This window comes from Pholcus phalangioides, unplaced genomic scaffold (assembly GCF_987345545.1).
Source record: "Pholcus phalangioides strain wild (caught in Gottingen) unplaced genomic scaffold, Ppha-v1.0 ptg000015l_1, whole genome shotgun sequence".
NCBI classification, from domain to species: domain Eukaryota; kingdom Metazoa; phylum Arthropoda; class Arachnida; order Araneae; family Pholcidae; genus Pholcus; species Pholcus phalangioides.
The window spans coordinates 24960209-24973169 of NW_028301608.1; the positions used below are offsets into that span (position 1 = coordinate 24960209).

Below are 12961 nucleotides of genomic sequence, written 5' to 3' on the forward strand. Positions count from 1 at the left end.
GCGCCCAGTAGCACATAAGGGCCGGAGACCGCAGCCTGGGATTTCGAAAGAAGCGTGGAAAAGACTTGTGGGCAAGAAAGAAGAAGAAGCTGGCATGTTGAAGTGGGAGAGATTTGAGAATGGTCTAAATACACAATATATGCAAAAAATATATGCAGAGCCTCCACTATGACGGGAAACGAAGAAACAAGTCCTCCGTCCTCAGTGCTGGGCTGTTTTGTTTCCCTTTCCTTTTACAGAATATGCAATATATACACACAGAAAACACACAGAGCCTGCACTGCGACGGGAATAATCAAACAGAGACTCCGTTGACAGTGCTGGACATTCACATTTGAATTACACGCATACATTATTTACATTACAAAAGTTCCCTTTTTTATACTATTGGGAATGCTCTTAAACATTACTATGAAGGTAATATTGGGTACAAATATCACCATGAGCTCATACAAATATATATATATTCAAGGTTGCAAAATCACTATCATATTATAAAAGTGCGGTGGGAATAATCAAACAAGAGAGAGAAGTGGGAATAATTTCAATAGTTTGTTTTTTGAATTTTTGTGATTTTAGGAAGAGGCCAATAAAGAAGAAAATGCCACAGAGAAAGAGGTGGATCAACCATTCGAATGGTGGTTTCTGGATTGTAAGCAACACATACTTAAAACGTTCTATTTTTTTTATACATGTTTCACATGACTAACACGAGAGAAAAATATTAAACACGTTGTAATCTGAATTTCTTTCCAGCTTGCACAGAGGACAAGTTTTATCGTATCGATCATGCTCAGGAACAGCTATACTATGCGGCAGATATATCGGATGAAAATTTATACATCGTTTCTGAGACTATCGGCACTGACATCGATGAGCCTTCAATAAAAGTAAAAACTTCTCACGCTGGAATCCAACCTTCAGCTGGTGAAGATGATGAGGGTGCCGATACGGACGATGCAAGTGGTGAATCTATGACTTCATCGCTGAGCGTACGTTCCTTGGCAAGCGCTGTCAGTGGATTCAGTGGGACCAACAGCATCAGGTAAGTTCTATATCCGCTTCACATACAAATAAAACCAAACAATTTGACTAGATTTCTAATACGGAGGTAAGACACCTGTAATATACCAAGTGGATTCATCGCCCTCCATCTTAGAGTGACAAAACCAGTTTTTTGTTCTAAGTGACGTCTAATCGAAAAACGACATAGGGGAATAGCTAATGGTTGTAGCTTTAACACTGATGTCACACTTCGCATAAATAGGGCAGATGTTCCAGCCTGGGATTTCCAGGAGTTCTATACCAGAGCCGCTCTGAAACTTTTTAGCAGCCTTCCACTAGATTACGTCAAAAGAACTATTAACCCTTTATTTGGCAGTGTTGCTCTCCGGCAACATATGAGTTCCTTATATTTTTCAAATAAAGATATTGTATATTTTGACCTCGTTTCGTCATAGATGCTTTTAACTCCCAAACATTCGATTTTTACTTGTGAGCTGTGCATGAAGTTCCTATAATAACCAGCAGAATAGCTCAAAGGTACCCATGCCTCCTATTTCTTGACAACCCAAGCAAGAACGATTTTCTACTCTGGGGGGGGGGGGGAGACACATATTGCTGTGAAGTCTGCAACATGATAAAATAAGTTAAGTTAGCAAACAATGAATGGAATTTTTTAACAGTTCTAATCTATGTAAATCATATCCATAAACATGTCCATATCACATAAATATGTCAACGCCATACATGCATTTGAAAACGAGCATTCCGACATGACTTTTGCTTAGAGGAAGGTACCAGTGTGTGCGGTTAAGTAGTTCTATACAGGGTGTTTCAAAAACATCGCCAAAATGGAAAGACAATTCACAGGCATACGATAACAATACAAAATCACATACAAGCACAGGTGCACAAACGCCATCTAGAAACAGCAGAGGTCAGTTAAAATGATACATAATGGATGCACTTTTCCGTGTTCACTAAAGTGCAACATCCTACATATTTTTAAATATTGACAATATGTTTTTTCTCCACGTAATACTATTCATGGTATCTATATAGCCACCCCCCCCCTCCCTCAGAATTTTCCTCCTCTGGATACTTCAAGATACCAATCAATAGGGTTGCAAACTTCCAAGCGTATTATTTTTCGAATTTAAATTGGTGAAGATGGCGGGGGGGGGGGGAATTTTATATGAACAAAAGGAAGCAAATTGTGCAGTGAAGAAAAATATCTCGCTGACTTCTGGAACTAATTAATTAATATATTCATTTTCCCTATTTAAAAAAATAAATAAAATGCTATTTCCCTCTTGGTTCATTTTTCAAAACCACAATCATTTTTATCATCATTTGTGTTCCTTTTTGGTTAAGTTTTAAAGTTTAATGAACTTTTGACGCATCCTGTATTTTTTGTTTAAAAGTTATTTACCTTATTATCATCTTTATGCTGAGTATTGAATTGATTGATTAACATAACATTGTGGAATCTATAAATATTGATATGTGTGTGTTAATAACGTATCATATTTTATTTTGGTAGGGATACGAGAAAATTGTCGACTGCTTCTGATGTTTGCGTCGAAGGTAAATTTCCATCATCATCGAACATTCAAATTGCACCCGTGAATCTTTTTTTCCAAGAGTCGAACTGCGTACACTATTTGGTATTTTTTGCTATATAATTTCAAAATAAACATATAGTGGACGTGATTCTCCCAAAAGCCTTAAACAGTTTTGTATATTAAATACAAGAGATTCCGTGTGTTTCATTTTACAATATTTTTGTGTTTTTACTTTTACATCTTTATCATCAGCGCGCGCTTCACTCATTTTCCGTTCATTTATTTATTTTCAGGAGTAATTGGAGCCGCTATGATGGGGAATGTAGTCAGGGTAAGTAAGCATTTCGCGCACCACATGTTCATCGTTCCATCTCACCAATACCGAAATAATAATAGGTATTATGATGAGAGAAAGAATTTTCTCATAATAAAAGCCCATAAAATATTGTAGGTGAAGTTATTCGGAAAGTTAAATGGCGCATTACGAGTTCTTTTTTCACCCCTTGTTTCTTTTGATTTCTCATTGGACAGCGGATCATACACAAGAGTATTGGAAAAGAATGAAAGTTTTACGGTTGATTTCTTAAGTCACAGTGAAACACGAAAAATAGAGAGCCGTCAAGAGAAGAGATAATTTCACCCTTTTAAAATAATAATTAAAGAAAGTATAAAAATGAAATCCAGTTGAACTTGGTACTTGGTAAATTCAAAGCTCAAAGGGTCATCAAAAATGTACGAATTATCCCAAATTCGAATTAATTCGTATAAGATAATTAGACTTTCACAAGCACTTTTTAGTCATTATATAAAAATGTATTGAATGTAATCATTTACTATGCTAATTTCCTCGTTGTTGCAATAAATTGTGCGTGTTTATAAAACGTAAACGATCAGGAAAACTAATTCATTTGTAAATTTCTATTTATTTTCTTCTGGAGGCTCTTAAGCATTGTACAAAATCAAGAAACAGATCTTTTCTGAATATTATGCCGAGTTGAACTCGGACAGAAAAATAATCTGGTCTTCACCGGGACTTAAACCAAGGCCCCCTTGCAAAGTGGCGGTTTGCACCCACTCCCATCCCACCTGGGGGGGGGCCATTTGCTGAAGTTAAAAGGGTCTCACTACATAAGGAAATCATGTTCGTTTCACCAGTAATGCCCGGTTTGCAATAGGGCCTGAGTTCGATTCCCGGCAGAGACCAGATGACTTTTCTTTCCGAGTTCATCTCCGCATAATATTCGTAAAATATTTGTTTCCTTGATATCTTGGGCTGAGAAATAAAGCCATCTATCTCTCCATTGGACAATCTCTTCAGATTGATTTAGAGAACGAAAGGGTGTGATTTTCAAACTTAAACAGCTGAATTTTTTTTTCTATATAACATGGCTTCTACAACTTCAACTAGAACAAAACATTCGAATCAATCACATTTGATTGATTGTGTTTATATGATCAATCTAATGAAAAATATGAATCAATAAAATTTGCACCTTCTTTCTGTTGTACAGAAATTAATTTACAGGATATCCCAAATTCGTAAATATTTTAAAAATTCATTAAAATTGAAGGAATCTGTGCATTCGAATGCGGTTTGTGAAAAAAGTTATTCTTAGGAAGGTGTTTTTCTCTGGAAAAAGAAAATAATTCAAATTTTTGTCGGGAGAGGGCGCACGAAAACCAGTCCGGTAGGAGCGATTGTACCTAAACCATTCTTCAATCACAACTGTGTACGAAACATTCGTAAAGCTTCAGCACGAGATTCGTGGCTAAGTTAAAACAATTTTACCACTAGTACTTTATCCACCGATGTCAACATCGCAATGAAAACCTTATGTAAGCTCCAGTAATAGGAAAACTCAGAAATGACCTGTTAATCGTACACCCTGTATTTTATAGCACTCTGATTTACATGTTTGCAGTGATCGTGCAGCAGCATCCTCTCTAGACAAAAACTTGAACTATCTTTTTTTTGTTCTATACGGAAAAAAAAAAATCTTCCGCGTGAGAATTCCGTCAATTTTTATGAATTTTTGGGACACCATAAACTTTTTTGAATTGTTCGGGGGAAAAAATTCGTCGGGATATCAACGACCGAAATTCTTGATTTTTCCCATTTCTATCACGTGCTAAGAAACCTCATTGTGAAAAGACGTATATATTGCCTTAAATCTTTATTGCACAGTTAGCCAGGCTGCACATGGAAGGTCAAGACATGACGATCAGGGATGTCGAAGGCAGAACCGCTTTACATCACGCGGCGTTCATCGGCAACGTAGAAGTCGTGAAATATCTTGCTTTTTATGGTAAGTACGAAGCAATACTTGGTGGCTACACATAAACTAGCATTACACTCAGTCGTATGTAGCACCCATTCTGATGAAGACATATATATTAAACTTTGTATATAGCATATATGAACCATGGGGAAAAGAATCAATAAAAAATAATTCAATGTTTTACTGCAAAAATGGCGCTTTTTATCACATTATCTTTTTCCTATGGTCCAAATAACGTATGTACCAAGTTTCAACGAAATACGTCCACCACAACGGGCGCTACATAGGACACTACTCTGACCTACATAGACCACATTGGGGTGAACCAGTGATGGTAACCTCTTCCAGCAAAATTTCCCTTTTGACTAAATTTGTCCCCACGCATTCCGAAAAATGTGCTGTCATCTAGCGGGACAAATCAAGTATTTTACAATAGAAAAGTATTGCACTGCATTAATTTCTTTAATTTTTTCAAAAAATTCTTCTGTTTAATAAACTCCCACAAATTCCCACAAATGCTAAGGAATTTCCCACTTAGATAAATTTTGGGCAATTTTTCCCACGAATATGGGAAATTTCCGACGAGTTACTATCACTGGGGTGAACGTATTTCATTGAGACTTTGTATATACCTTATTTCAACTAATAGGGGAAAAAATAACTGCAATAGAAAAACGACACTTTTTTCCCCTAGGTGTTCACAATTGAACTATTTATTATATATATATATATATATATATATATATATATATATATTGAATCTCTCCCCCATAGTTCATGCAGTCGAATTCCATTATAATCTACTCCAAGCGATCGGAGAAATCAGTTCGTTATACCGAAATTTCAGTTATAAAGAAATTCCAGGTTTTTACATTCGATCATTTTTGTTACACCATGGTCATTTTCTGCACACGAGGGCTGCTAATTAGACCGGGACCTACAATTTATTGCCGATTCCGAACGTCAGACGTTTTTTTTTTTTTTGTACTCACCGAGAGGTTAGTGCGCTAACCCCTCGATGTGGGACTTGTAGCAATCTTTTCCCAGTGGTCATGTCACCGTTTCTGTTGTACTTACTCCTATGTCGGGAAAGTTTCTGACAAGGACGAACCGGGTGTCGAATTCGCGACACCTCTACACATCCTTTGGTACTTTCGAGTATCTTATCGTCCTGGCCTACCGTGCCCGGTTTATACATTTTTTTCCTATGTAAACTTATCTCGAGAAACAGAAAAGTTTTTCGTTAAAACGAGATTTTCGCTCTAACGGTATTCGTTGAAACGAGATTTTCGCTATAACGGTATTCGTTGAAACGAGATTTTCGCTATAACGGTATTCGTTGAAACGAGATTTTCGCTATAACGGCATTCGTTGAAACGGGTATCGACTGTATATCCTACATACCAAGAATACCATTAGAATGGGCGTTACATACGTGTCTAAGGTTATTTATAACCACCCTGTACTTATTTACAGAATCCAATATTAATTTTTCCCTCCTTTTAATCCAATTATATTATTAAAGAAATTTCTCATTTATTAAGATAATAATTTCTTCTTTTCAGGACCTAAAGAATTACTCGATGTCCAAGATGGCATTATGTGAGTCCTTACAGCCCTAATGGTCAAAAAACGATGTATTAGAGACATGCTGCTGAGTTCTTTAACGTCATTAAAATGGAGCGTTCCGCGTTTCCGGGCATAATTGTAATTTAAATTATACCGATAAGAATCTGAGAAAAAAACCATTAGTCTCCAAATATGGATAATTAGATTGCTTTTCAGATATTAGATTAGTTTATAATAACCATTATTATTATTAAATAGCAGTGGGGGGGGGGGGTTTATAGATGCAGAAGTATTTTTACGGGAAGTTATGCAAAGGCATGACGCATTGTTTCAGGAGATAATTAACAAATCATTAATCAGACTCAACTGGTGGATTTTATGAATGAATGTTTCAAATTTATGCAAATTCAACATCATTTTAATATGCGGCTCTAACCCATGGCTCTACTGCCAAGTGGGCGCCCTCGGAGTCAACTGACGTGGCCCGCGACCACAAACCTAATTTTTTTTCAAAATAAACTAAGCGGCACATTCTCAGATCACTTAAATGACTCGTGGCGCATTACAGAAGAACCTGTGACGCTACTCCAGGTAGCTTAACTGACTCGCGGGGCACATTTCACTTCAATTAAGTGGGCCGCGGCACATTTACAGATCACCTAATTGACCTGGGGCTCATTTACAGGCCACTTAATTGACCTGGGGCACATTTGTAGTTACTTCAAAGGATCTGGAGTGCCATTCCACATCACCATAGTGGCCCGTGGAACATTCCTAGCTCACTTTAAGATAACAGGGGCGCACATTTACAGATGACTTAAACGACTTGTGGTGGGGGCACAGCCGTAAAGTTATTGGAAATATTTTGAGGGCTAGAATTATTCGGGCGGTGGAGGGGGCTTAAACTTAATATTTCTATAAGTTATTATGGAGATGGTGGCTAATGTTGGGCGGGTGGGGACTCAGGTCCATGTCTGGGGTGCTGTTACGAATCCCTTAAATGGCTCACTACACAATTTTCACTTCAATTAAGTGGTCTGAGGCCCATTCCTGAATCATTTAAGTGATCCGTGGCTTATTTCCAGATCAATTAAGCAGCCCGCGACGCGTTGCTAGATTACTAAAGTTAAATGGCTAATATCCCTAGCGGGACAGAGCCAGGTCCCTGCCTGGTAAGAAGAAGAAGAAGAAGATTACTAAAGTGACTCGCAGAACATTTATAGATCACTTAATTGACCCGCGATGTAGTTTCCCATCACTTAAGTGACCCACAGAACATTTATAGATCACTTAAGTGGCCCGCGGCACATTCCGACTTCAGTTAAAGTTTCCGTAGCGCATTTCCAGATCATTTAAGCAGCCCGCAGTGCCTTTCTAGATGACTAAAGTGACCCGCAGAACATTTATAGACCACTTAAGTGGCCCGCGACACTTTTTCAAACCAATGAAGCTGCACTCTCCAAAAGGTTGAACATCCTTTAATTAAGTTGTATGTTAATATAAATGTAAGTTTACTGGGGATTATTATTTTAGGTATCAGACGGCTCTACACCGTGCTGCTACGAGAGGAGATCGAGCGACTTGTTCGGTGCTAGTGTGCGCAGGATGTTCTCCGGGTATTTTGGACAAACAGGTATTTAAGACACGAAACGATATTTTTATCTCTCTGTGTGTATGTGCGTGCGTGTGCGTTTCAGTTCTGTAGTTATCTCTCACTCATTCAGCAATTTTTACCTCAAAAAAAAATTATACGATTATTATGTATGATTCGAAGACACGCAAGTTTAAAACTGAAGACATTGTCAGTCTTTTTCAAATGTCTTTTTGACACCCTATCAACGTAGTGACCGTGAAGTTCTGGATTTACTTCCTTACCACAGAATAAACCATCTTCGAAGATGGCAATTCAAGTTAGGTACTTCTCGCTATATGTGGGGTTGTGAGGGGTGTTCGAAAGACAAATTCTAAAACTAACCCCTCTCAGCGTGGTTCCATCATCCAAGAATGGTTAACTTAGTAACGTGCTCGATCATCCAGGGATGATTCCAATTTTTTTCTTCAAAGATGAAATTCTTTGAATGACGTATAGATCGCGTACGCTATTATACAGGGTGCATAGAAAACGTATGGCATTTCACTGGTGAACCGTTGATCTATACGTATACATATAATTAAAAAAAGTATCCAAATAACGGGAATGACTCAGATATGTCATTCATGATGTTATATGTTTCAAGGGGTTATAAAGTTATTATAATTTTTTTTTAAATAACTTTTTATGTAGTCCCTGAGTGCCCGAATTCCCCCAATTAGAAAGTTTTTGCTCTGATGCCAACAAAAAAAAATTTCCATGTTTGCAAGTGCAGTATTCGCTGAGATATTCGAATTCGAAAAACGGAGGAAATTCGGGGAAAAAACAGCGTCAAATGCGAGTAAAACGGTTTTTACGCATTTGGAAGCTTTTTCTAAGTGGAAGTGTACCTCTAGAATCAACGGTTCGACAGTAAAATGCTATGCGTGCGTGTGTGTGTTACGGTAAATGTGATAAATCCGGATATTACGCATAATCGCTAAGCATTTTAGTAAGTTTGATAAATTTCGCTAATTTATCACTCTTAGCGACAGTTATGCATAGTACCTAAGCGTAGCGTCTTTGACAAATTTAATATTTAATAAATTTTCCTACATTAATCACTTTTACCAGCGATTATGCATAGTTACAGTATTCAAGCGTCGTTGGTGAATTTAAGAACTTCAGAAATTATCACTTTCACTGACATAATTCATACATGTATTGTATCATCATATTGGGGTACGATCGTAAAATTTGTTATCATTATATCGGGGCCCGACTGTACTCATCACAAATACAAGACTCATTTGGAATTTTTCTTTCGTATTCATCAAATTCACCAATTACACTAGGGTATTATGCATAATCACAGACAAAGGCGATAAACTTCAAGTGTTTGTCAAATTTATCAACGATACTTGGGTATTATGCATATTCACCGGTGAAAGTGATAAATTTATCAAACTTAGCAAGAAGATTGGTAAGAATGCATAACAACCAGTTATTATGTATAACACTACGATATGATAAATCACATTTACAGTAACATGTATATTATTAATTATTATTTTACCCTTAATTATTATTTTACGGGATTGAAACCATCAATATTTTTGCTGATATTTTTTTCCCATATTTACTTTAACTTTTCCATGCATCGTATAGTTGATGAACTAAAACCAATCGATAGTTAATTATTTCCCTTAATCTGACAGCATAATTTAACATTATTCCAAGTTCCCTTCAAATGAAATACCTCGGTGTCATAATCTCGGCCGACCTACGTTGAAACAAACATGTTGACATTTTTTAAAAGAAACGTGTTTCAACTAACTTTTCTTCCTCCGCCGCAACCTTAAACATTCCACTCGGAATATCAGATTACTCTGATACCAATCTTAAATCCCTCCCGTTCTTTCCTACGCCGCTGAGATCTGGGACCCCTACACTTCCAGTAACATAGCGCCAAACTCGAATCCATCCAAAATAAATCCACCCGATTTGTCCACGAGTTTCCGTGTCCAAACTTAATCTCGATTAACCCCGTTTATATAAGATTTCCATGGTCATCTCAACTTTGATACTTCTGATATCCTAACCGTGTTCGAGGCCCCAGGGCCAACAATGTCGTATAAGTAAATGAATAAATCTATGTATATAAAATTGATTTTCTGTGCGTTTGTCTGACCAAATGGAACTCGACTTGAATGATAGGCTATTTTAAAAGTTTGTCAGAGCTGGCCAAATGCCCGAAATGGGCGAAAACCTGTCGGACAACAATGGTTTCTTCGTCCTCAACAATCACTTTCGGAATGTTTACTTTGGTTACCGTGGTTCCCTGCCAATGCGTTTCAGACATGTATATGCCTTTACAATGGTTTGCCATTTCTTTAATCCTGTCAGTATGTATGTGTAATATGTATGTGTATAATGGTTTGTCACTTTTCCAATCCTCCCAGCAACTGAAGCAAAGTCGGGCAGCACCGGGTATTATAGCTAGTAAATAAATAAAAATCAAATGATTTTTTCTTCTGTTGTAATCCGTAGAAAAATATGGTAAATTTTAAATTTAAAAAAAAACAAATAAAAATTATGAACTACCAGGGTTAAAAGATGGGGGAAAAATGTTTATTTTAAATTTTAAGACAAAAATTCACGCATGTAAGGATAAATCCAAGGACCATCCATGAAACTTTCATTTCGTTCGGACGCTTTTCGTGGAACACCATTACACGTACCAAAACAAGTCTACTATAAAATTGATTTCATCATATATAGTAATTTCATTTCAATTCGAAATAATACCGAGAGAAACCTCGTCATCAGGTATATAATATTCTCCCCTTCACTCATAATATTTTCGCTTTAGTTCTCATGATCATGTTACACGAGGCTCTCATATCCAGAAAGGGAAGCGCCATACACGCGTGGGAAGCGGTGTTTTCATGCTAGTGATTTCCACGTTCACTCCCACACACATCTTTCGAGTTAGCTATCGATCGATTTCACCGCCCGTACGTTTGTACCGACATGCAGTATAACCATCCACCAATGTAGTAGCGGTAGTGGTGGTGACGCCTCATTCCATCAGGTAATTCTATTTATGGAAAACTCTTATATTCTCTGCCTCCGGAAGCTTCGCGATCGAATTCTTACGACGCAGAAGCTGTTTGCTATTTTTTTTTTTGCAAGATATCTTCGACATCGAGATCATTTTTCCTCACCGTTCCCTTCATCAAATATGCAAGAAGATACCTTCTCCTTCTCGCGACACCATACCTTTCTTTCCTAGCAGTAATCTCGTAAATTTATGAGCACCGAGCTAAAAATCCTAATCAAATAAAGTGCGTTGCTTCCATTGCCAGAATTTTCTCTCGCTCTAATCTCTTTTGCCAAGTATACAGAGTGTCCTGTAAGTCATAATTCGGCCTTTATCTCATCACCCGTTCGTCGTAGTGGTATGGTTCTAATTTAAAAAATACTTAAAATGTGTTCAGTAATCACTCTGTACCAGTTTCGAGAGTGAATGAGGGGGAAGAAGAATTATCCGTTTATTCGTGCTGCTCTTTCCCAACTTTGTGTCATAAAATAGAATAAAAATCTAAATTTTTTTCGTCTCCCTCTCCCGTCCTCTTAACTTACAGTTAGAAAATTCTTGCCCTGTATCTCCTGAGGAAAAGAAAAAAAATTCCATGTTTCTAAATGCAATATTCGCTGAGGTATTTGAATTCAACAAATTGAGAAAATTTGGGAAAGAACAACGTGAATGAGGGGAAGAAGAGTTGTTGGAAAGAAAAGCTTAGTTTACGCCGTTCTTTCTTCTGAATTTCGAATCCAAATATTCTCACTTAGAGACAAATAATTTTTTTTTTGTCCCAGATGTGTAACATTTTTGGTGATGGACCGCCCTAATTGTTATACATCTGGGACCTCTTGCCTTTCTCGGACTTTTCGGGTGAACTTTGTGGCGGATGCGTTGGGGGAATGGGTTGGGTTTCGGGCCTCCATGGGAGGTCACAGTAGCTCTTTGCGGCTTTCCTACATGTTCCTTATACGTTAAAGGTTCCTGCTAGAATGTTAACTTGGAAAAGTGTGTGTAGTTCTTAGGCAGTGACTTGAAGCGATAAATAAGTCGCGCGCAATTGTCTGTATTCGCAGGACTGATCCCATTGCACAGAAGGTACGAGAACTTCGTCCATTATCCGTCATCTTCAGCTAGTGGTTTCCGGCTAAAATTGCCACTCGCAAGAAGAATTTCCGATTCCTGTGTGGGTATCACACGGTTCTTGTCCTATCTGCGCAGACTCAGCACTGTGTGTGTCATTTACTTGTTTTCGCGCCGCACTCCGTTTTTTTTCTCTTCTCCTTAGACTCTCTCTCTTCTCCCGCATGAACATGGAAGCTGTAGATTTTATAATTGCCGTTCATGGGTTGTGATAATACGTAGTGATTGATTAAGCATAATTAGTCATTTATTTACAACAAGAACGCCTTCTCCGAGTTTGTGTCAGATTTCTCATCAAGACTGGATTTCAATAAATAAATTAACAAATTTAATTAATAAATTTTCTCACAAATTTCAGCTTTTCAATATTTCTTCAAGATTATTTAACGGACACACTCGTACTCAGTAGCATGTAGAAGCAACACCCTCTATAGATAAGATCCTCTCTCTCAAAGATCTCCCACCTCTTATCTATAGGAGGTGTTGGTAGAAGTCGCTTTCATTGAATGACGTCAGAGCGCCCTTCGTCGTCGGACCAGACGCCACTCGCGTAACAACAGCCAGCATCTTGCCGCGTATTGTCGCTTCCAACGGGCGACCGGCCTGAAAGTTTGGCTTTGGATGAGAATACATATTCAGCTCCTCTCATTGCAGTACACGACGGCAATCTGGGTTTTGAAACTTTTAAACGTATCAATATCAATTACGGGTATCGTTGACTGGTTATCATAACAGATATTTGATTCGT

The 12961-nt window shown here is 37.7% G+C and overlaps 1 protein-coding gene across 2 annotated transcripts in view; it reads left to right on the forward strand.

Annotated features, from left to right (window-relative positions):
• rdgA (retinal degeneration A) overlaps window positions 1–12961 on the forward strand; it is a 42935-nt gene that overhangs the window by 27800 nt on the left and 2174 nt on the right. For both annotated transcript variants that reach the window (XM_089243230.1, XM_089243231.1), the window contains exons 20-26: window positions 580–652; window positions 757–1045; window positions 2546–2589; window positions 2861–2898; window positions 4753–4873; window positions 6412–6448; window positions 7949–8048. In XM_089243230.1, the coding sequence (XP_089099356.1) occupies window positions 580–652; window positions 757–1045; window positions 2546–2589; window positions 2861–2898; window positions 4753–4873; window positions 6412–6448; window positions 7949–8048 (702 nt within the window). The remainder of the gene's footprint in view (window positions 1–579; window positions 653–756; window positions 1046–2545; window positions 2590–2860; window positions 2899–4752; window positions 4874–6411; window positions 6449–7948; window positions 8049–12961) is intronic.